The 25,466-nt window shown below is 41.2% G+C and overlaps 1 protein-coding gene across 2 annotated transcripts in view; it reads left to right on the top strand.

The window, feature by feature from the left end:
- Positions 1–25,466, top strand: part of LOC307255219 (glypican-5-like) — a 105,720-nt gene that overhangs the window by 56,166 nt on the left and 24,088 nt on the right. For both annotated transcript variants that reach the window (XM_080033868.1, XM_080033869.1), the window contains one exon: positions 13,359–13,479. In XM_080033868.1, the coding sequence (XP_079889994.1) occupies positions 13,359–13,479 (121 nt within the window). The remainder of the gene's footprint in view (positions 1–13,358; positions 13,480–25,466) is intronic.

Genomic DNA, 25,466 nt, shown 5'->3' with positions numbered 1-25,466 from the left:
TCTTTTTTTTTGTTACTAAAGGTGAGTTTAAACCCATTTAACAATTATAATGCGTTAATAAGGTGTCCTTTATTACATTTAACTTAGTCTGACCATATTTCATGAATAAATTAATGTAGAACAAGTTAGGTAAATATCGCTGTGACGTATACGTCACATCGGGTTTTAGCCTTAAAATATTCTTGGAAATTCTGATGTGACATATTTGTCACAATAACAAGAATGGTAATAAGCCGCTCAATTAGTTACGCTGTTTCAATTATTTTTAATTAATGTATGTTCTTTTGTGCAATTCAAAGTACATTTGAACATATATAATAAAAAAATAATGATAAATTATTATGTTATTGATCAAATATATTACAAAACTATTTTTGCATATCTGTAAATAAAACAAACACAATTCACTGTCCTATGCTGGTCCCATTTGAATGTAGAAGGCTAATTGTTTTATTTTTTCTTATGTATGACTGAGAATAAGCACTACACTGTTGAGAATGCACTTGAGATCATCATGGGAGATGAAAGTGAATTTGAAGGCTGTGACGACAATTGCTTGGATGAAGACCCAGAGGACCCTGATTACACTCCCAACAAAAAAGAAATGGAGAGGGAGTGGTGTGGCGATTCAGACTCTAGTGAATCAAGTGATGTAGATAGATGAAGTGCCACAACCAAACACAACAATTTTCTTGGAGAAAAGCAGGCCTCCCCTGGCAGGCCTAGAGGGCGGGTCCCCTCAAGAAAGTGTGTAGTGGGCTCAGGAACTGGACAGTGTTTGTGTGGTTGCTTGAGCGCCTTCAGGAGCTGGTAGCTAGCATGCTGGGGCTGGTAGCTAGCATGCTGGTTGCTGGAGGCCGGGGACTGGAGCTTGCTGCTGGAAGCCAGCGACTGGAGCTTGCTGCTGGAGGCCGAGGTCGACTCGGAAGCTGGAGAGCATTGTGGTAATGGAAGGCAATCCAAACTCACCAGAGGCAGAGGCTTGTAGCTGGGGACCGGGGGCAAAGGCTTGTAGCTGGGGACCGGGGGCAAAGGCTTGTAGCTGGGGACCGGGGGCAGAGGCTTGAAGCTGGGGACCGGGGGCAGAGGCTTGAAGCTGTGGACCGGGGGCAGAGGCTTGGGCTTGTGCTGGCAGCTGGGAGACCAAAACTCAGGAGGGTATAAAAAGCTCTTTGCCCACTCTGGTAGGGACTCCCCAAGCCAAGGCTGTAGCTCCACAGCTCGGTGTGCCAGTGTCAAGGCTGCCTCTCGGTGGTCGAGTGTGGGGCCTTTCTCCCAGGCTTTCTTGAGGCAAGAAAGGTTAATGTTACCTCCTCAAGCTCGACCTCAAAATATCTGTCTGCTGGGTCCATACTTGGTCTGAGTATTCTGTTACGGTGAGTGGCAGACAGGCAGGCAAGGAGGACTCAGATGCAGACAGTTTCACTAGAAGACTATTTATTCCTTCCAAAAACTCCAAGAGGCGCAAAAAGGCTAGGCACATGGAACACAGGGACAGACTCACCAACAGGTACAATACTCAGACAGGGAACAAAGACACACAGGGATATACACACACAAGACAGGGCAGACAACGAGGGACAGGTGAAACACATTAGGGGAGGGAGCAGTAATCAAACAAGAGGGAAACTTGACAGGACATGGGAAGGAACAAGACAGACATACCAAAATAAAACAGGAAACACAGGTAACCACCAAAACAAGACAGGACAAAGACAGACCATGACAACAGTATCTTGTTGAGAGGTGCTCCAATGAGGCAATGTTATGTGATTCTATTCAGTTTGCGCAGTGGCGAAGTGGGTAGGGAGTTCGCCTCTGGTGTGCAGGGTCGGTAGCCTGGCTCCGCCCGCCCGCCTACTTCCGGCCAAATTTTATTTTCCCTTCAGTAGTCAGTCTGGATGTATAGCCCATTTCCCAGTTTTGCCGGAGATTCGACAGCCGGTCCAATCAGCGAACAGAGCGAGTGGCTGAGAACGATGACGTCAAAGTCGCGCTCCAGTTTCAGTTGCCAGAAGCCGGCTCATGACACACGTGACGACCAAACGTTATGCGATTGGTTGGCTAATCCAGAGTGGCACTGGGCAGATCCAATAGTTGTAAACTTTAACAGACACCCGCCTCCGTGAGTGAACGTTTGCCAATTACAGCACTGCCAGACCTTCTGTACAAATGAAATGAAGTACAATGGTCTGGTAGCACCAGGCTACAGGGTCGGAGGTTCGATCCCCCGTCTCCCCGCCACATGTCAAAGTGTCCCTGGGCAAGACATTGAACCCCAAATTGCTCCCGATAGTTAGCTTAGTAGTAGTTAGCGTAGTTACCCTGCGTGGTAGCTGCTGCTATCGGTGTGTGATTGGGTGAATGTGTACAAAACAATGTAAAGCGCTTTGAGTCTGTGAAAAATGGAGATAAAGCGCTATATAAGTCCATTTACCATACCATAAAACAAATCTTCAAAATAATAAGTTGTTAAACAGAACTGTTAAAGTCACAATATTGATATATGTTGTGGAAATGCAAATACAAATGCAAATGTGGGTTACTAAGCAGAAAAAACTGTCATGTTGATTCATTCTCAATTAAGGAATACATTTACCATAAACGCCCAATGTGACATATGTGTCACATCACAGATCTTTGACATTAAGGGGTAGTATTTGAAAAAAAACTTCAGAAATGTGTTCTTTGTGGTCCACTTGGTCTGTGTTATATCTGCCATATTTTTCCTTTAAGGAGAAATGGGTCTGGGTTCTTATGGGTTAAATCCATGTGTCCTTTTTCAATAGCTTCTAATTCATCTGACACAGTGTCTCCAAATACTTTTTTCATACAACATTCATCAGAGTAAGCCTCTTAATTTTCCACTCAAAGTGCACCAGATTCATAGCCTGGAAATCCTGACCCTGATATCTTGAACGATAGAGGGTCTGGCGACGATCAATAGTAATTTCCAACTCTAGGGGCGGCTCCTACTCGTGCATTTCAAATGCCACTGCACGCAGTTGGATAGCACTACAACCAATCAGAGCGATGCACAAGTGACGTAAGCCCCGTTCGTTTAGCGAACAGCTGTTAAACTGTTCAATTAAACGTTTGCCGTTGTCGGTCGGCAAAACAGAACATTCCACTTACTTGCTAGTGAAAGCTATGAGTCCCGTCTTCCAATTCGTTAAGGGTCGAGGCCAAAGCAGTCTCAAACTCACACAACATATCCGCAGCCATCTTTGATGTTTACTATCACAGCTTCGACGTCGCATGCACGTCACTGTCGTCATCCGGTTACGTCCTCCCCAGAGCACCATATAAAGGGCTCTGGCGCGCCCATATTAGATAGAACCAATTGAAACGTTATACCAGATTTCTGGTAGTCTTGATAAGCTTCAACGGAGCGTCTCCAGACCAACACGCGCAGCAAATTTAATTTGCCAGCGCCTAGTGGCAGGTCTGGGAATGCCAGGCTACCAGATTCATGCATTTCACTTTAAAAAGTAAAAAAAAAGGCAATAGCAGAAAAAACACTGGGTGTCTGAATGGCATCTAACAATAGTCCATAATTTGATCAGCCCTAACATTGGAGAGGGGCCCCCCTAATCAAATTCTGCTTAGGGCCCCATGAAGGCTTAGGCCGGCTCTGAGGGGAAATGTGTCTGTTTAAGTTGCAAGGAAAGTGTTGCCGTGAAGAAGGATTACAATTTACAAAGACACTATGAAACTAAACATTAGAGCAGCTAACTGTCCTGATAAATGTGTTATTTTTGCAAAGTGGCCCGGCCCTCCGTAGATTTTTCTGTATGTGGCCCTCAGTGAAAAAAGTTTGGACACCCCTGCTCTAAGCTCTGTGTGAGCCATCTCTTGCACTTAAAAAAACAAGCATGAACTAATACTTTTAAGTTAACTAATACTGTTAAACACATATTTGCCTTAATTCCTTGTCAGTCTCTCAGCTCACTCTAAAAATTCAAGCTCAGAATGTCATGATGCCCCAAACAGTAGATAGTATCCGCTTTCAGTACGCAACATTGGCCACAGGAGGGCATTGTGGATGCATGTTCCGCTCCCCTATCAGTCCTGCAACTAAAGCTTGAAGGTACTTTTCCTTGTAGACCATCTAAGGGAGTCAATTTGTTTTGATACAGCCCAGTATCCTGAATAGCAATTTGCCTCAGGGGGGCATTACAATCTGTATAGAATAAGACACCCAATGTCCTTAGACACCCCCATCCCCCAAAGAAAAAAAAAACTTTGATGAGGAACAAATTGCAAGGAAACCAAGATAAGCAGAGTGAATAGATTACACTATGTTGCAACTTGATTTGCTAATGTCAAGACTTGCTTACACAGCCACAGGGATGAAAGAGACTGTAGATAGATTGAGAGAGAGAAAGGATGTGAGGAAGGGAGAGGGAGCAGCAGGAGCAGTTTGTTGGCAAGAGCAAGTCACTTACACCAAATGAATTCAACTCCTTTGCTCATTGCTGTGATTGTTGGATAAATCGATACCTGTTCATTAGCCTGGAGTAGCATTGAAATGAAACATGCTTGGCTCTGTGTAGGACTGTAATGGGCTAATGATGAGCCAAACTAGATATCGTAAGACATCCACCTATAGCCTGCAGACAGAAAAAGAAATAGACAGCTGGAAAAGCCCTAATGATAAGTATCAAAACGCCTTCCGGGTACAAGTTGATAACAGTATATGATTACGTTGTTAGTGTATGCGCTATGCTTAGTGAATCACTGTGTCTAGTCGGAGATCATTTTCCAATCTGGTAAACTCACTGCCCTCCCTCCATGCTCAGGCGCTATTCCTGCTCTCTGACGCTCCTTAGGACTGGCCCAGGTCACAGTGACCTAGAATAGACGGCATACTCACCCTAGTTGCCTGCAACTTGGCTTTTTTTGCAACCTCAAATACTCAACGCAAATACTCAAAAGTTTAGGTTTTATGTATCCATAAAGTGTAAGTGTAATTTTTTGTCACCAGTGCACACTGTGTAGACAACAACGTCTGCTTAAAAATATGCATAGTGAGTGAGAGCACTATGTCTCAATCAAAATTCAGACTTTTAATTTTAATTTGGCACTAAGGATTTTGTAAATTCCATTTCTAAAGAGAGTTCCAGCTGGGGTCAGCTTTCATCTCCATCCACCCAACAATCTGATAAGGCGCGTCCAGTCAACTGCTACAACGCTGATTACACAAACAAACACAGACGCAAGCATGGATGGGCTGCTACGCCTTGCTACATGGAGCTCTGGTTACTGCAAACAAATACAAGAAAGAGAAAAAATATACATGATAAAAATGAAAGCAAATCTAAATTAAATGATTGTGTATGAAAGCTAGATTCTCCCCAGGAGTACCCTGTCAAGGAGAGTGATTGGCCAATTGGAAACAGGGAATGATGCGAAAAATGTATTGTATACTTGACCTGACCCAATAAAAAAGCCGGGTACATTTATTTGATAGCATGAAAAAAATGATATAGGAAAACAAACACATGGTAAGAAGGGAGCCATTCATACATGCAGTAACACCTTTTATTGCACTGTAGAGGTCAGGTTTTTCAGTGCGTAATAGCCATGAGTAATTCAAGCCATTGGGCCTTCAACCATATAGCTGTTACAGTTGCGACCGCTCAATAAGCCAGCCAGGTCTTGGTAAAAATCACCCTGGGACCTCTTAAGAAGTGGCAAAGCAGTTGAGACCAACATAGTATAGTGTGTAATTCCAACCCAACCACACAGCCCATAAACAGCCATATTTCACCAATCCATGGCGTCACACAGACAGTTATACGGCCAGCTAAGCGCAGGTGCCCGTGCCCTGAGGTGAAGTCCAAGACAAAAAGCTTTAAAGATTCATTGAACATGAACGTTCCTGGACAAAATGTAGTGTAACTGGAGTTCAAAAAACAGCCTGTGGACTGTTTGTATGAATGTGGAGCCTCACCATTAATAGTAAAAGGACTTGACGTTTGCAATAACTCTAGGTCACTGGTTCAAAACCTAGCAGCCCCAGACCTCCAAAGAGGTCACAACACAAGATGATTTACAGGAAAGGAGAGTTGTGTTTTCCACCCCCCCAAAACTGGCACTGTTCGAACTGGTCACAACATGGTTAAAGTTGACATTCCTTTCTTTTAAGGTAAAAAAGGTTGGGGGAACCACTGCTCTGAGTAACATACTGTAAGTTGAAGGCAATTTTTTGACATCAGTATTCGGGATGAGTAATTATGTAGGCAAAATAAGTTTCCAAAACCATCCCATGATTAGTCACGCAGAGACATTTCAAAGCGCAAGGAGCAGCTAGTCGGGATGAAATCATCAAAACATTTTTTTCGAGCTTTAAACTTCAAAACAAGATTTGCTGGGTCCTGCAGCTGACTGGGGTTTTTTGATCTTGTTGCAGAGTTGCCAACATGACTGCTGCTTTATATTTCTGCCCCCCCCTCCCCACCCCCCGACTCAACCCTACATGTCTGACTCATCACTCAATACAGAAGCTTGCCAGGCTGCAAAGAAGCGTGACAGAGAGGACCCTCTGTGCTGACAGCCAGGTCTCCAATCACATGGCACCCTTGACTCAGCTCTTATAGAGATTAACTGGGAGCTATAGAACATATTGACTAATAATTTGAGCAAGTCCCATGCTTAGAACTACAGTCAAAAAAAATTCTACTTTCAGCAGTGGAGGCCAGAAATCAAAGTCTAAAAAAGACTAGCAGATGATCAGGTATTATTTGTTTTTTATTGCATGTGTTACTTGGGCTAACTTCATCAGCCGTATGATCCACAGTGTACTGAGACAAGACTGGCCTTTAGAACTGTTTCATTTTTTAAATCTCCAACCTCAGGAACAACGAAGAGGTGAGGTCAAAATACAGGACGGGGAGGCAAGATAAAGAGGGAGAAAAAACACAGAGCCTTTAAAAACAGCAGTAAAAATAAACCCAAGACTGCTAGACCCAAATAGGCTACTGTTGGGACTTCCAAAGTGACTGCGGCAGCTACCAGTGGAGTTTGGCATGTTCATGTGGTTACCAGCTGCGTTACAAAAAGACGGCAACAAGAACAAAGAGAGAGAAAAGCCGGAAGTGAATGTTTGTGGTACTGGGCAGAGAAATCAAGTGGAAGAAGACAGTTGACTTGAACTGAAGACATACTGAGATCGGTTTGAGAATGCATAGAAATTGGTCCTGGTGAGGGGGTAGAGCACAGAAAGAATAGCACACTGTATGAGCTCGCATGAATTGCTTGCTATTTCTCTTTGCTCATTTTTTATGATCTGACTATTTCCCTCTCTCATAAAAGTTGTCTTTGAAACACAGCAAGCTTACAGCACCAATACTACCATGAGCCCCATTATAAAGAGCAGCCAAAGAGTTTGCCAGTGCTTGGTTTTGTATAAAGTGTGTGATGTTTGAAATGTTTATTTTCAATGTGTTTATCGTTGGGAACCTATGATAAACTCAGACCTACCACAAGGGTTTTGTGGTACGTCTTTGCTGTGTGTGTGTGTGTGTGTGTGCTAACATTGCATTACGGGGAAACGGGCTTGCGAAACAATTGTGTTTGCACATGTCCGTGTTTACCGTACAGGGGGACAGCATGTGCACATATATCATGTTGATTAAATGTTTGCAAAGTGGCTTTTGACCAGTTGCCCGTTCATGTGCTCAGTGTTAGTACAGCAGCGACTCTGGCTGCTAAGCTCACACTGTGTGAGAACAGTTTGGCCTTTTAGAACAAAACCGAGTATTTCAACATGTCCTAAGCACTTGCTTGTAAAGTTAGCTGGCTAAAAAAACATCTACTCAACCCCTCCCCATGCTCTCACTACTGCTGGCCTCACTCGTGACTTCAGATCCAGGAAGAGACATTTGTAATGCTATATTGCTAGGGGACTACAGGTGAAAATTAGCCTCCATGGCTAAATCTGGCACATTTTACATGTTGAACTTTGGTGCTCATGTTTATTAATGTGCGCTGTCCCTTTTAAATAAAGAAATCTAAAAAAAAATATTTCTGCAATGTCATGGACTTAGTGTAATGCTGAGGTGTATACATTTCAATCCTATTTTTGTCACTTAATGGATATATCAAACTCACACTTCAGACAATACCCGTATTATGGTACTAGAAAGTTTGAGAAAGGTATACAGGACTTTATCATGTTGGTAGCATAGTAGATAGTATTGGCTTGAGAAAATATATATTTAAATTAATCTCCATAGGTTAGATTCCCATGTCTATACTTTGTAAAGCTCTTGTATTGCTACTCAACTAAGTGGTACCTCTTTAATGAAGTGTATTCTTATTTGTTGCTTTGTTTGCTGTATGAGTGAAAGAGAGAAAGAATGAAGAAAATGTATTTACATGTATACTGAATATCAATTCATTTCAGATACATATGCAGAGTAAACTGTAGTGGAAACCTCAAGAGATATCTATTTAAAAACGTCATGGCATTTGGTTTCTCCTTGACTTCAGAACCAATGTTTACCGTACACACTAGTATTCAGTTATGTGCGTACTGAAAAAGCTGTGGCGCAAGAATAGCTGTTGTCTTTATTGGAGGCAAAAGTGTGTGTGTGTGTGTGATAGTGGTAATCTTTAGGAGAAGCAGCAAAAAAAAACACGGTGACTACAAAAACAAATACTACAGCTGACGTGGCTAGTTGTGTATTAATCATAAGACTCTACACAAGTTCAATCTTGTTTGCCCACAACAGCCGGGAGGATGGTAAGAGGCTTTATTAATCATGATGAACCAACAATTTGCTTTTCCCCCCACTACACTGACAGCACTACCACCAGCTCATATAATACCACCCACAGCCACACAAATACACACACACACACACACACACACACACACACACACACACACACACATACACATCAGATATCTTCTCAAACATGACTCACTGACACTCTTCACCTCCTCAGTTTGCTCTGATTCAGCCGGATGTTTGTGTCGAGAGGAATCCATCATCTAATTCAATTTACAGAGAAGAAAATGTGACCGCTGACAAGGCAAACATGTTACATGTTTTAGATTAGGCAGAATAAGCTTTACTCCAATGATTAAAACAAAAAAAAGATAGAAATCAACCCTGTATTTTTCGAGGCAAAATTAAAATGAATAGTAAATAAAGTTATCACTTGGTACAGATGGCCCGACACGTTATTTAAATGTCATGCTCTTCAACTTCAATGACACCTTGCTGACAGATGTGTGCACACACAAACACACACACTCACAGAATGTTCTAGTATCAGGTTGACAGAAAACAACGTGAGGCTAGTGGGGTTTTAATTGGAATACTAGTTTTGTGATAGTTTACTATTTGCACATCATACCTTCACAATCCTACATTTATATAGGACCTTTATAGTTCAGTCTTTACATGCTGCAACGGGAAAAAATATTAGTGCCTAGAATATTAGTGCCTAGAATGATTCTAACAGCAATTGTTCAGTTTTCTTTTTATATATTATTCAATTTTAGTATCCTTGCTACACCGCATTATGACATCGATCTGATAAACTGGAGGATTTCATGAAATGCCCTGCTTTGGAGCGCGTACAAAATGCTTATTGATTGCAATTACTGGAGCAAAGATCTAGATAAACAGTGCACTCACTTAATATTCCTGGCACAAAATGTCAAGCCTGAAGCACAGCATGTAACCTAGCAGTTCATTTTAATCCTGATTAGAATGTTGTAACCCGTCAAAAATACATCAACAAAACCGCCTTTAATCATCTCAGAGATGATGCACAAGCATTTCCCCCTGGCAGATAGTGTAGTGGATAATCTCATTAACTATCGCTATCCTGGCAAAGGTCTCTGAAGGCAGCCTGCAGTAAGAATGAAGCAATTAGAACCCAACCAGGCCTACTTGTTGTATGTTCATTTTAGGCTGCCTATAGGTCATATTTTAAGGCTCACTGAAAATAGAGCTTTATGCAGTTAAAGAGACACACACAAACACACACACATACGCTAACATACAAAAATCAGGAATTGCTTGCCACAAAATGTTATTTCATCCCTTTAAGTTGTAGAAATTACAGTTTTAAAAAAAAAATATTATTTTGTATTTTGTCAATCCAACCACTGAGTACACTGCAACACATTTCAAATCGAAAGGAATTGTGGGAGAAATGGTAACCGTATTCTCCCCTGTCATGCAACACTGTAGGGACACCGACTAATTAAAAGTTTGAATCATTCAATTACGCTTCATTTGGGCCAACACAATTTAAAATGTTAATACTTCATGTGGTGTCTGAATTAGACGGCTATTATCTAAGCTTAGATAACCATTATTGAAGGAAAGAAGAAAAAGCATCAATATAACTGGTGATTCCACATTTTCTATTTGAATCCCTGCTGAGTGTTGTGGGTTCATTAACACTTCCAGCCAGACACCGGTGATCCGTCAAGAACTGTGCACAGATAAAGAACAATCAGAATTGACTTGGGCCAGTCTACTAGATGCCCCTTCACCCTGGCTTTCAACAAACCTTCATTTTACCTTTCATCAAATGTTTGAAATTGTATTATGTTGTTGTAACGTAGCTTTGTTTATATGCTATAAACAATGTCTCCTCACGCAGACACATGATTACACTCAAATGCCCCTTTTGCTTTCCATCGGTACAACTTGAAAGCTGAATATTTGAGTTCTGTTTTTCTGCCTTACAAACCCACACGCATTCCTGCAGGCCCCTCAAAGGCCTTTAGGGTCAGCATCAGGGAGTGGAAGTCCCAACTAGCCTGTGCTCCAGGCAAGACACTAACAAACAAAGCTGCCTTTTGGGAAAGTGCATCAATTGGACATTCAGAGGGGGATGAGTCAATTCCATGAGTCAGAAGCCATCATGTGAAGATAGTCATCTTGAATGTTTGCTGAAGTTGAACATTGGAGACCACCAGAGGAGAGCATGGACAGTGGATTGCAGAAAGCTGGTGTTCATTTATTAGCCACTGTTCAGAGTTCAGAGTCAGACTTAACTCATTGTGATAGAAAAACTATTCTGAACCATGTTTGCCAATGGCAGCAATCTTTTCAACTGCTCTGGATCTCTCCAGAAATGTTCCACATTAATTGCCCTTTCTGATGTGTCAAGTTGCCACATCCCTACATAACATAACGGCCAAACTCACCCTGACAGTCCTCTTTCATTGGCTTCCCATCTGATGAACTCATTTCCGCGGCAACACTGTCATCCCAAGCCAACAAGTCTGGTGACAGACAAACGCTCCCAAACACACAGGCCCCCACCTCTGACAACTGGTTTGTGAGCTGTTTGATTATTAAGTTTATCATTTATGTCAAAAGGGGGAAGTTGAAAGTCCAAGAACTACCGATTGTCTCCATCCTCAGATCAGAGGATTTAGAGCCGCTAGCAATTAAAAGTTTCAGTTAAGTGTGAGTGTGAGTGTGAGTGTGAGTGTGAGTGTGAGGTGTGAGGTGTGAGTGTGAGGTGTGAGTGTGAGTGTGAGGTGTGAGTGTGAGTGTGAGTGTGAGTGTGAGTGTGAGTGTGAGTGTGAGTGTGAGTGTGAGTGTGAGTGTGTGTGTGTGTGTGTGTGTGTGTGCGTGTGTGTGTGTGTCAGAGGCCGGGGGAGGGGTAAGGTGGTGAACCACTTTGCAAATACCCAGTGAAACCAGCCCTTGAAGGAAATAAACAAGATAGGGATGTAAATAAATGTGTATAGCGGCCAAAGGGTTAAGCGAGAAATTGCATCTTTATGGGCCGATCCGAAAAAGTGCCTTTTCAGCAAATCTAAGGAGCACAGACCTGATCGGGACATTGCTTATTAGAGATCACAGGCCGAGATTTTCCAACTTCAGCACTTTTATGATTGCCTCCTCTCATATTCACATGCACACATGCAAGTGTGTGCATGAAAAAAAACATGTCCCCATAAACGCATCCATACCATTACCAACACGTTCACTTACACAATCCATAATCACTTTATTAGCCTCGTTTTGCCTGTGGAAGCATCAATCGATTTGATGCAAGTGCATGTGAGTCCCTTCCAATGCCAATAAATTCCCGCGGGAGATTACCATCAATATATAATTGTCAAACTCATTTTGATAACAGTATAATGGCTGTGGGGAAAAAATAAAGTATATGTATGTAAGGCTATATTGAAGGCCTGCTATTTCCAACTATTCAACAATGACCTTTATCGGAGGGAACCGTTAAAATAAATAATACTTGATGCTCTACAAGAACTAAATTAGAAAAGGTGTGCATTGCTCCTTTACTGAATTTCCCTAGCTGGACTTTTCTTCTAACACAACCCCTCTAGTTGCTCAACACAAAGGTACACTTGCCTGCTGTACTATATCATCAAACGCCTGTTTAGAACAAAAACAGCAATGGTATGCATTCCACGGTTCATTTATGCACCATGTTCTTCCTGAAACACTTTAAATGTCAAATCAATTAAGTCTGAAGCCCAAACTTTGGTTTTATCTGTTGAAATAATTCAGATAAAACAACATTAGTGGCTATTTTACACAATTTGAAAGCACTTCGCCTTAACGTTAGGCATCTGCTAGACATGTTAGCCTCCCTCACATCAGCTCAACAACAGCTCTGACGAAATCGAAAGCTTAAATCTCTACCGAGCTGCAGGCCCACCGAGCATGCAGGGATTAACTTGCTCGCAATGTCTCTCAATTTTTTACAAGGCTAAGTCATATTTTCATTTACAATGGTTTCAATCTCAGAGGGACATAAAATCAGCACTCAGTCATTTTTGACCACATTTGAATCAATGTTGATGCAAAACATCTCACTTAATGGAGTCTTTAATATTTTCCGTGCTACACGCTCTGTTTTTCCTCTTTGACAAATGAGGGCCTAATGGGTTTTAGTTTATGTTGAAGTGCTGTGGTACACTTGGCAGACTTCTAGATACAGAAATTGATGGACTCCAAGATGAATGTGACCCGTTTGGTTTTTACTTGGTTTGGTTTATTTGACTATGAAAGTAAAATAACATCTCAGTTTGTTGTTCAAGCATAACTCAGTCCAATAACCTATTTATTTCTATTGTGGCGCTTGATGTAATATGAATTGTTACACACAGCAATAAAAGATGAACAACAAAAGAATCCCGCAATAAAACATGCATACAGTACTGCGCGTTAACAGTCACAATAAAGCAAAAATAACATCAGAATATGGCTGCCGTTTTGACACTCGGCCATTTCTTGGCAGTGTTACTAGGACTAACTGATTTAACAGCCTGTATATTTGACGCAAATTGTTCTACAGTTTTCTTTCCAGATATCTGACTGTCTTTTTTCTTTTTCTCCCAGCTATACTGGCAGAGTTGTAGGGAATGGTCTGCACGCCCAGAGGCAAAACCCAGAGGTCAAAGTTCGCAGCCCCAACCCCACACTGGCCGAGGTCAAGGAGAGGTTGGAACACTTCAACCAGGTAAGGAAGACCGTTTGCTCTCTGATTACAAATGAAGTTGAATGTGCACCGGTGTACTTTTGTTTACACATTAACACAAACATGCAACACGTGCGCCTGTTTTCAGCATGTAAAAAAAATATAGTGCTTGTGGTCATATGGGTGCCAGTGAATCATTATTCTATTCATCCTTATTCACCTCTATTCAAAAGTTTGGAGTCAACCTGCAACAAAAAGCTTGATTCAGTACGATCTGATGACTGAAAGGACTACACTGTATTTTTTAACGGTCTTTCATGCTTTGAGGTTGTAAAAAGTCCTCTCTACAAATACAGTCATATGAAAAAGTTTGGGAACCCCTCTCAGCCGGCAATATAATTGACTCTGCTTTCACACAAAACAGATAAAAGTGGTATGTCTTTCATTTACCAGGAACAGCTAAGTACTGGGATGTTTTCCAAACAAAGATTTTTTGAAAAGCAGTATTTAGTTTTATGAAATTAAATAAAATGTGAAAAACTGGCTGTGCAAAAATATGGGAACCCTTGTGGTCTTGCTGATTTTAATGTATGTAACAGCATGTAAAACTGAGGACTTTAAACACAAAATTGGTTGGATTATGTTGTTAAGCCTTGAACCTCATATAAAGGTCTGTTTAATCATGATAAAAGGTATTTTAGGTGCCTAAATGCAAGTTCCACTTCTCTTTGACTCTCTGCAGAAGTGAGACAGAATGCGATCATCAAAACAGCTCCCAAAAGATCTTAAAAACAAAGATTATTCATTGTCATGGTTTAGGGGAAGGCTACAAGAAGCTTTCCCAAAGGTTTCAATTGTCAATTTCTACTGTAAGGAACGTTGTCAGGGAATGGAAGGACACAGGCACAGTTGCAGTTAAACCCAGGTCTAGCAGACCAAGAAAAGTACAAGAGCGGCATATGCGGCGGATTGTGAGAATGGTTGCACACAACCCAAAGATCACCTCCAAAGACCTGCAAGAACATCTGGCTGCAGATTGCGTATCTGTACATGGTTCTACAATTCAGTGCAATTTGCACCAAAACATCTGTATGGCCGGGGAAGCCCTTTCTGCGCCCACACCACAGATACAGTTGCATGGAGTATGCAAAAGCTCATTTAGACAAGCCAGCTTCATATTGGAAGAAAATGCTTTGGACTGATGAGACAAAAAATAAGTTATTTGGTCTTTATAAAAAGCAGATGTTTTGGTGCAAATTGCGCTGAATTGTTGAACGATGTACAGATACACAATCTGCAGCCAGATGTTCTTGCAGGTCTTTGGAAGTGATCTGTGGGTTGTGTGCAACCATTCTCACAATCCTCCACCTATGCTGCTGCTGTTTTTTTCTTGGTCTGCCATGCCTGGGTTTAACTGCCACTATGCCTGTCCTTCCATTTCCTGACAACGTTCCCTACAGTCGAAATTGACAATTGAAACCTTTGGGAAAGCTTCTTGTAGCCTTCCCCTAAACCATGACAATGAACAATCTTTGTTTTTCAGATCTTTTGGGAGCTGTTTTGATGATCCCATTCTGTCTCACTTCAGCAGAGAGTCAAAGAGAAGTGCAATTTGCATTTAGGCACCTAAAATACATTTTCTCATGATTAAACAGACATTTCTATGAGGTTCAAGGCTTAACAACATAATCCAACCAACTTTGTGTTTAAAGTCATCAATTTTACATGCTGTTACAGGCATTAAAATCAACAAAACCACAAGGGTACCCATATTTTTGCACAGCCAGTTTTTCACATTTTATTTTATTTCATAAAACCAAATACTGCTTTTCAAAAAATCTTTGTTTGGAAAACATCCCAGTACTTAGCTGTTCCTGGTAAATTAAAGACATACCACTTTTATATTTTTTTTGTGAAAGCAGAGTCAATTATAATGCCGGCTGAGAGGGGTTCCCAAACTTTTTCATATGACTGTACATGCTTTGTATGAAGGGGGAGTAAACAAGTAAAAGTAATGTTTTGTACACAGAACAAATTATTCCTAATAGCCATTACTGAAGGAAAAACAAACATCAATACAACAGGTGATTTGAATACTAGTGTATGTCATACTGTACATAATACCTGAGACTCAACTGAATGCCAAGGTTTTCGCTGCAATGACTGTACTTTTCCAAACAAGGAAAAGTTGTTGATACTGATTGGCCTCATTATTTACCTGACTTGATTGCTTACTTTCACGTCTTAACTGTTAGGGGGCTTTCTGTTTAATTAGTATACACCTCGGCTCGAACAATGTACAACATGGCCAGAGCTTCCCAAATGTCCTTGCCATTTTCCTCAGATCCCAAAGAATTGTTTTGAGCGCCCAGGCAGATATCAAAGATGAATGGAAAAAGATAGAGGGTGAAAGGGAGGCGCTGACAGAAAAAAAATAAGTGAATTACTGTGTGGAAAGAAAAAAAGAAGAAAGAAAGATGAGAGGCGGGAGCAAAAGGTCACGAATGAGTGACAGATAGGCAGAGATGACACAAGCAGCTTCAAAGTGACACTGTTTGTCATGTAGATGGGGTTTAGCGCTGAAAAGGACCCAAGAAGAAAAGGGCCATTTCACACAGTCCCTAGAGGCCATTTGAGGAGACAAACGGACCAGGATTCAGTTCCCTTCTGCCTGCCATGCCCTTTTGTTGCCTTGAAAATGATGCCCGCAGATAGTACAACCGGCCATCTCTCACTTTCTATCCCTTACGTCCCTCTTTATTTTCTCTGTTTAATCTTCCGGTAATTGATTGCTGAAGTTGGTCTTTTAAACACCTAAAAACTGCGTATTTTATTTTTTTTATTTTTGTTTGTCAATGCATTTCTTTTTTCTCTTTTTCCATACTGTATTATGACCGTTCTTTACCATTATCTGCGAACAACCTACTCGTCATTCTTCGCTACCTCTCCTATCCTTAAATGTATTTGTTCCTTGTGTACCTCGCATACATCTCCATAGCCAGCTGTCCACCTGTCTGCCACTGACGGCTCAAGATCATTTATGTCACAGCGCAACATCCCATTGTAACACGGTTGCTGTCAAGTGCCCCTGTTGTCATGGTAACTTTGCAGAGTTGAGCAGCTGTCCTGTTGACATTTATTACAGGATTGAAAAAAAAAAAAAAAAAAAAAAGCCTACCTTCAATCCAGACCAGGTGGCAGAGCTTGGCTGCGCTTTGTGTCTGTGCCAGATAAGAGCAAAAGGATCACAGGAAAGTGTTAAACTGCATAATGTGGCAGACTTTCCGGAACATTTAAACATCCGCAGAAATCCATTTAATCACGTGTGTGTGTGTTTGCTCACACCTGCGCTCACACAGAGAGAGCTCTTCATAGTTGCAGTAGGCTATGCACGGACATTAATCTGTTAAACAAGCAACAGACATCACAAAGAAAAAAAAGTTTGTTTAAAATGTAGTTCATTTCTGGATTGAAGTATTTTGACTTCTTAACTATTCATTAATTAATGTGTGACTGCTGCTAAGCCCGGTGACTATCCAAAGTGATTCATAAGGATCAAAGTGGTTTTGATCAGAACAAAATCCTCTGCCAACAATAATGGGCTAATACCATTTCATGCTCAAATACCTATGGCAACCTTAAAGGCACACCCTATTTTTATGAGAGCACTGCATAGCACCCCTCTCTCCCCCAACTTGTCCCCAAGTTCTTACATTCTACTTTGAACTGTGAGAGGAAATCCTGGTTATTTCACAAAAAATCAGAGAGTGTATCATTAAGTGTTCATACCTATTCAGGTCTCTAGCTTCATGCTACGTTAGCTTCAAGTATTTGTTCAAGTTAAAATGTCATTTTCTTTCTCTCCATCGTGGTCCATAGTCAGATATACATTTAGATAATTGTAATTTAAACAAAAGATAAAAATAGAAAATGGACATCACATTCCTCCTTAAAAAAATCCCTTAATATAAGACAAAAGACAAATATCAGCATAACGATATCACCTGTCTTGTCAACTTTTCGAGCTAAACAAAGGTCATCACTTGTGTCTGTCTCTCTATATGCTTGCTACAGAGCGCTCAACAGATGTTTGGAGACAGGGCCCATAAGAATCTCCCAGGTGGACGAGTCAGTTAACAAAATAAGTTTTCACCCTTTCAGATTGATTTTGGCAAGCCCATCTGGATCCCCCTCCGAACAACCTTACTTGACACCCTGCCTTTGTGCCTCTTTAGACTGTAGCGGAGTGGAGTTTACGGATACAAGGCAATGTTAATCCATGTGGTTTAAAGTTGTTTGTGTAAACCCAAAAGTTAGGCACTGATCCCAGCAATGATTGTGTGGAAATGTGCTCTATAATACATCAGTAGTATAAAGCGTAAACAACCATCACAACTCAGATTGGAGATAGGGCTGTAAACAACGAACTAGCCAACTAGATTATAAAGAGCAATGGTGATTACCAATCATTGTGTTGTTAACTGTGTATGGATTAAGTCAAAGGGGTGGTCTATGGCTTAGTTAACCACAAAGGAATGGCCCCTCTAAAATGTAAAGATGGGAGTCAAAGTTATCTCAGATTTTTGAGAAATATAACGATTGTGCACTGCTCTCGGAGGTCCTTCAAGGGGCGCTGGCAGTATGGAGCATTTCCAGCAAATATACTGTACCAAGCCTGTACTGTCTATTTGAGCATGCTTTAATTCTCAGCAGCCACTTACAGTAACAGCAAAGTGATTTAAGCATTTATCAGCAACACCTGCAAGCCCGATTCAAGCCTCCTGATGTGCTGTGGAAATACTGTTATGAACTGTTCTATCATTTATATCCAGGAGAGAAATTACATCTTTGAACAAATATACTCCTTTGAAATGGTCCAGCTTTATTAACTACAGCATGGCAACCTGACCTTGACTGCACAAAAGATCTCAACAGAAAAGATTCTTAAGAAATGCATTAGGTGAGATGGGTTTAATATAAACAAACAAATGTCTCTCTACAGTTATTAATTGCCGTTCTTTGTTTGTGTATTCCTTTACTTTGATCTTTGCAAAGAGTTTCGGATCTTCAGAGCGAGGACATTTATGACAAGTGAAACCTTTGTAGTAGTGCACACTAATACAAACGATCTATTTAGGGGTTGAGATTGAGTCATTTTCGATCAGTGTTATATAACTACTATAAGTTGTCTCTGTGTGTTTGTCTTCTTTCATCCCTCAAAACTGCAGGTATTTCAATGCCTCCCTAGCCTGACCTTATTCCAAATTTACATTTCCCCTATTTCCAGGAGTATTGAGGTTAAGACGAATGTATTTTACCTAGTAGAGAGTAGTTAAGCCCAGAGCTCTATGACACTAAGAGGATTGGGAAACTGCTGCTAAAGTATCACAGACTCTGACCCCTCATCTACCCATGACATTCTCCTCTTGAAGCACTGAGTCGTACATTAAATTACACTGTGTGTGTGTGTGTGTGTGTGTGTGTGTGTGTGTGTGTGTGTGTGTGTGTGTGTGTGTGTGTGTGTGTGTGTGTGTGTGTGTGTGTGTGTGTGTGTGTGTGTGTGTGTGTGTGTGTGTGTGTGTGTGTGTGTGTGTGTGTGTGTGTGTGTGTGTGTGTGTGTGTGTGTGTGTGTGTGTGTGTTTGCCCCGCTTGTGTGTGTGTGTGTGTGTGTGTGCGTATGTGTGTATGTGTGTGTGTTGCACTTTCACATCAAAACATCTCCATGTAGAATCCAACACATAAAACCTGGAAGTGACACAAAAACACACAGGAAAAGCTTAATCTCTTGACCTCCTATAAAATGGTACATTAAGTGAGTAGGCCCGAGTTATGGTCTTCCCCTGTGTGTCTCCTCTGACTTCTCTCTTTCTCGCTCCCTTTCTCCATGGCCTGTAAATAATGCTAATGTGGGCAATAAATGTTTCAAAGTAGATATTTGATTCCCGGCCATCGGCCCAGCTGTTTTAGGGTGGGGATCTCTCACAATGGTCTATCTGTTTCTCTGGGAGTGTTTAAGGCCAGATCATTTGTCAGTTTGTCAATTTTGCACTTTGGTGAAGGCAAACTCAGTGGCAACACGCAGCTCGGAGAAAGAAAAAAAAAAAAAGAAGCAACACACCCAGTCGCTAAATGTTGCACTGTAGGCCCGTCTTTATGTTTGACTCTCGGACACCTATACAGCTCCGACGTAAAAATCTGGTGCACGGAAACCAATTGTATGTGTGATTGATGAGATCGCCTAGTGCAAGTTGCTGTCTGCTTTGGCCAGGGTCCACATCAGAGAAGCTTTTCTCTGTGTTTAACACGCACCCTCAGCACATCCTCGCGGTGAATCTAGTTCATTCTCAAATCTTATCAGTTGCTGCTGGGACTCAGAGTTAATGATGGGCTCTTGTTAATGAAGACAGTTTGTGCCCACTATTTAGAAGAGTGTGAAGAATAGTGATTTTGAAATATTTTATCTTAAATTCGAAAAAGTAGACCAACACAGTTCGTAAGTGTTATGACTACAATATGCCTTTTAGTACCTTTATGCGTCTCTTGTGTTTTGAAGTCAGAAAGCGTGTGAGCTTTTAAAGAGTTACTGGAGTCTGGGGATGAGGAAAGAGCTGGGGCTGAGCTGGCAGCCACGTCACAGCGAGGGGGACAGATTATTTCCACTTGAAGAAGAGATGATGGAGCTGGCCTTCACTGGAGCTCCGCTTGCTCTCTGCTGCTGCTGCTGCTGCTGTGGCAACCAGGCAAAGCAACAAGTCTCCCTGCCCAGAGCTTTCTCTCTCCCTCTCCCTCTCCCTCTCCCTCTCCCTCTCCCTCTCTCTCTCTCTCTCTCTCTCTCTCTCTCTCTCTCTCTCTCTCTCTCTCTCTCTCTCTCTCTCTCTCTCCATAAACTTCATGAACCCCAGACTCTTAATTTAGCTTGACATTTTTTTCTCCACAGTATTTCGATGCAAAGCTCATAAAAAAAAATGCAGTGAACTGTGACTGTGTTTTTTTTTCTTCCTCACTTATGGTCATATGTTTGACTCTCATAGCAGGTTTCAGTTCAAGGTGATTCTTGTCATATGGAGGAAACTATGTGATCGGGTTTTCTGCTTCTGGCACGGAGTTGTGAAAATCCCCCTGTTTTCAATAGGATTTCGGTGTTTGTCAAACCCAAGTCAAAACATTATGTTCCAAATGTTATCTGCAACAGGGATTATAGGCTCCTGTGGTTTCACATATTTAGTAAATATTATGGAAGGAAGGAGTGGTTTTAGTTTTGTGAGTCGTTATGGGGTTGACGATGGGATGCAAAAGATGTTCTCAATTAGGGCTGGATACTGGCAGTAATATCCTGTGCTAGCTGTTTGATTTAACTCGGTTCAGTTCAATACTTGAAGAGATTTAGATCCGATACCGACCAAAAGTGCATAAGCAATTTTATTTCATAAATAAGCAGCATACACCATCATATAAAGTACTTTTTATTGCATTCATCATTGCAGGCTCTTCACCAAAACACTAAAACCTGTATATGTTGCAAGTGCTACAGAGACAATAATAATAGGAATGTGTCCCAGCTATTCTTTGACTACATTTCTATCTATCTTGAATTGGACTTGTTGAAAAAAAAAATCGATTTTTAGTTGAGTATAAGTTGTAGCCTTATACTGTTGCAGAGAAAAAAAATCTCCATTCAATTTTAAACTGATACGCTTGTTGGCTCAGCAATACATGGCCAGACTATGCTTGAAAAAAGTGCCAAAATAAATTGCTGTCTGCCGGTGCTGTGAAGTGTATCAGTCTGCAAATCAGCAATGAAAAGAAATCCTTAATTGAATGAACTGTACAAGGCTGACTTCTGCTACAGCGACCTCTCTCCCTAACTCCTCCTTAGTGATTTCACTGTTTGCCACCTCCATAAGAGAACACACTAACCATGCATATGTAACTCATACAAACCCCACTTCAATAATACTGAACTTTCTCTTTTATATCATTTCTGCAGCCCAGTTTGAAGTCTTGAAGGCTTTCTGCTTCCCAACAACACAGCAGCAACCTTCACTGTTGACCCGTCTAATCTCACGCACTAGACTTTTCATCAGCTAAATAGCTGTTAGAACACGCTCCCAGAAAGCTGCTGATGCCACACAAATTGCCACACTCTTTTTTCTTCACAACACATCCGTCACTTGCCTTGACAGAAAGTTTATTCTCTTGTACATACATTGCACAAACACAATCTGGCTCAGTGAGTGTCTGACAGGAGCAGGGTGTGACAGGCCAACTTGTTGCTGTGATTGACTCATGAGGGTTACATGAGGTCGTGGCCAATACAGTGTCACTGGTGGGTTAGGAACATAATTGGCTTGTACTAGCTTGCAGGGCATGTGTGTGTGTGTGTGTGTGTGTGTGTGTGTGTGTGTGTGTGTGTGTGTGTGTGTGTGTGTGTGTGTGTGTGTGTGTGTGTGTGTGTGTGTGTGTGTGTGTGTGTGTGTGTGTGTGTGTGTGTGTGTGTGTGTGTGTGTGTGTGTGTGTGTGTGTGTGTGTGTGTGTGTGTGTGTGTGTGTGTGTGTCTGTGTGTGTGTCTGTGCTTGTGCCACTCTTCTAAAGATTTTCAGTTGCTCAGACCACTTGGTAAATGTACTTAGTGAGTTCCCTCAAATTTGGTGGAATGAGTTATGTTACATCAATAGCCAACAAAGTACTGATCAGTTTAAGTTGCAGAAAATGAAAGCATGTGGGCCATTGGAGGATATTTAGCTTTGGCTCATAAAATCCTGAGACATAGAAGCAGAGTTTTCCTTGGTTCAAGACAAATCTTTTGAGTATTCATCCAGGAACATTTCTGCCTAGACAAACAGTCAGCCACTTTAAACTATGTTCTACTTTTCATGAGCTCCACCTATAAGTCATGTCCAACCTGAATTTTTTGGACTTGGTATGACTTATGTAATTGTATTCTAAGTGATGTGGTCAATTCTTATTGTGCTATAGACAAATGATTTATTCGATTGGCAACAACTTAGAAATCATTAGTCTGACCTGGGTTTTTATGAGGCGGGACAAAAGGATTCTTTTTTTCAGAAAAATATGGCTGCCATCAGCCTATATTCATTGTTGACACTATTTGTACATTGTTGCCGATTCAAATGCAGAAATAGCATTTCTCCATTGAAATAACATAGTGGAGGTTTGTGATCATTGAGTGAGTGTGTCCACGCATATGACAATAGATGTTGATCTATTTTGTCTTGAGAAGATAACTGCACGAGAGCCTTTACGTTTTTGTGAGTCAGTGGTCAACAATCTATTATGAAATAAACGTATTCAAATTTTCATTGTCTTCAATGCGATATGGATTTCACATCTAAAAGTAAACAAGGAAAAATATTTAGAATTAGGGATGGGTGAATAGTTTTTATTGGCTGTGTCTTAAACCAGGGAAAAAGGATAACAGAGGAAGAATTCTTGGCTCACTGTTGTATTACGCCCTTGATTTTAAATTCACTTTTGAATCTTTTTCTCTTTCCATGTTGTGAATGGCAAACCAGACATTTCAAGTCCAGACTCTAACATCATCTACAATCAGTGTACAGTCCAGAATTTGCTTAAGCTTCAAGTCAAAGACACTCTATTCATTACATTCAGCCTGGAAACTGGTTGGTCCTAAGAGAAATAAGTATACTTCTCTTTTTCTAATTGAGTCAGCTTGTCTTTGTCAAGCAATGGGATGTAGAGAGAGTTGCAGCTATTTTCTTTGAAGCCCTGGAGGTTACATACTTGTTTGTCTCTCAGCTGCTGCTTGCATTTACACAAACGCATTATGAACCTACACAGTGTGTGAGCGAATGGAGAGAATTTTAATTTAGAAGTTGGGAGGACGTCTGCAGACTTTTAGAGATTACTACTGTCACTTTTTCCTTCTGTCTCCTCCAGCTTTTCCCTCCCTTCTCCCTTTTCTCTGTCCACATATGCAGTCTTACCACAACTGCCCTCAATGAGGTGATAGAGTTTCACATTTTTCAGGGGAACAAAAAAGGAGCACGTGTCCCAATGTGGGCATACAAAGGTTATAACTTATGATTCGGGTTCACTAGTTTGACAGCATTCTCCGTTATTAATTGCACATGTACAGACGCACACACACTTACACAACTACTGCCACAGTTGCAGTATTCACACACTGACCCCGGTGACTACATTTCAAATTTTTTTGATTTCATAATCAGTTTTTTTTCAGTTTGCACATTCAACTGGATTCAAAGTAGCCTCCTGGTTAAGTTGCACGCATGCACACACACACACACACACACACACACACACACAGTCATGCACTTTCACCCTTTTCTTTATTCTAAAATCCTGCAGCAGATGATTGAATATTTCTGGCAGTGGACATTTTAGTGCGACTATAGGATGCAGTCAAATACATGCAGGAATTCAGCCCTTGGTTCTTTTTAAACCTGGCCCATCACCCTCTGACTGAAGAATGCTTTTGAAGAGAAAAGCGAGAGTAGAATGAGTTGGCATGGTGAGAGGAGATCTAGAAAATATTTAATGATTTGGGATTTTTATTCAAAGCCCTCTGGAAATACCTGGTTTGTCTTGGGATGCCAGGGTAATTTGAAGTGAAAGCCTGAAGTATAAAGGCAGGCATCTTGTTTTTTCCTCCCCCACACCTGCTTTCACAAGTACAACCTCCTGTCTTCCTATCTGAACACATTCTATACATTGAAACGTATTTTCTATCAAGCTCTCACTACTTCTGTCTACTTTCTATCCCCTTATTATACAGTATCTGGGTCTTTATTTCTCTCCTGTCCATCTGTCACCGTCATCTGTTTTACCTGACGTCTGCAGTTGCAAACCTTAGCTAGAAGTTAATCTGAAGTTGCAACACTTTAACCGATTGTTCTCCGTTGCTCATCCCACTCATTCTAGACTCCAGTCATCATATTGTTACTGGATATTTAAACACCCTGACATATTTACATTAAAATGATGGTCTTTCACTGAAGACATTTTCCAAATTCTAATTATTGTGATTAAACTTTGCCACTGAAGAGAAATGGCATTCCTTAAACCTTCAAAAGATATTTAGGAGCCAATACAAATATCAGTTAAAGCGGCTACGAGTAACATTTAAATATCTTTTAAACAGCCTCATGTTTCCTCTCATAATCATAAATTACCTTTAACAGCAAACGAGACCATCAGTGCAAAGAAAGACGTTTTTATATAGTTTTTATTGCTGCATTTGATCTGGTCGTACACCCAGTCCGATTTTCGGTTCACGCGTGCATGCTCTATGGTCACATATCCGTATTGGTCACAGATTTCAGTGTGGCGCAGGAACGTGAATTGAGAAGCCTATCCCTCCTGGTGAGGGAAGGGGAGCGGGAGCCTTGTTTGAGACAGTTGTTTGTCGTAATAATGACTGATAACGGGGCTGAACCATCAAAGAAAAAAAAGAAAATGCAAAGAAGAAAAACTAAAGGGAGAGTGATAGTCGGGCGGGAGGGCGTTGCCAAGCAACGTATACACAATTTCACGCAGCGAAACTAGACTGCAGTGTTTACTCCTAAATGAATGAGCGGTAGCCTACTAAAACAAAGTTTACTTTGCCTCACCAGCATCATCAGATGACCATTATTCATCGGAAATAGTCATTATTTACAACATAAACACATTACCTCATCGTGATCCATACTAACTGCCATCTCTCGTTCATTCGCTTTGTGTGAGGACACGGGGACTCGTTCAGCTCCGTGAGAGGTGACAATGCATCAACTCATTGCAATCAGGTGTGTTTAGCACTTACTGGCATTAGTTGATGCTGTGTCACCCATAGACTCACGGAGCCGAAAAGAGTCCGGTGCCCTCACACTTTCAACACACGGACACGCACCATATTGCTTCCTGATTATTTGAATCTTCACTCCCTGCACGAGCTAGAAAACAGCTTCACGACAGCTGGCGTCGTAATAATACTACCGCTTTTGTTCAAAGGTGTCGCCAACGTGCCGACTTACTCGTAGTGGCTTTAA

Source organism: Ammodytes marinus, assembly GCF_949987685.1.
Source record: "Ammodytes marinus genome assembly, chromosome: 9".
Taxonomy (NCBI): domain Eukaryota; kingdom Metazoa; phylum Chordata; class Actinopteri; order Uranoscopiformes; family Ammodytidae; genus Ammodytes; species Ammodytes marinus.
Note: the sequence above shows the minus strand (reverse complement) of the source record. Positions and strands in the feature narration are given on the sequence as shown.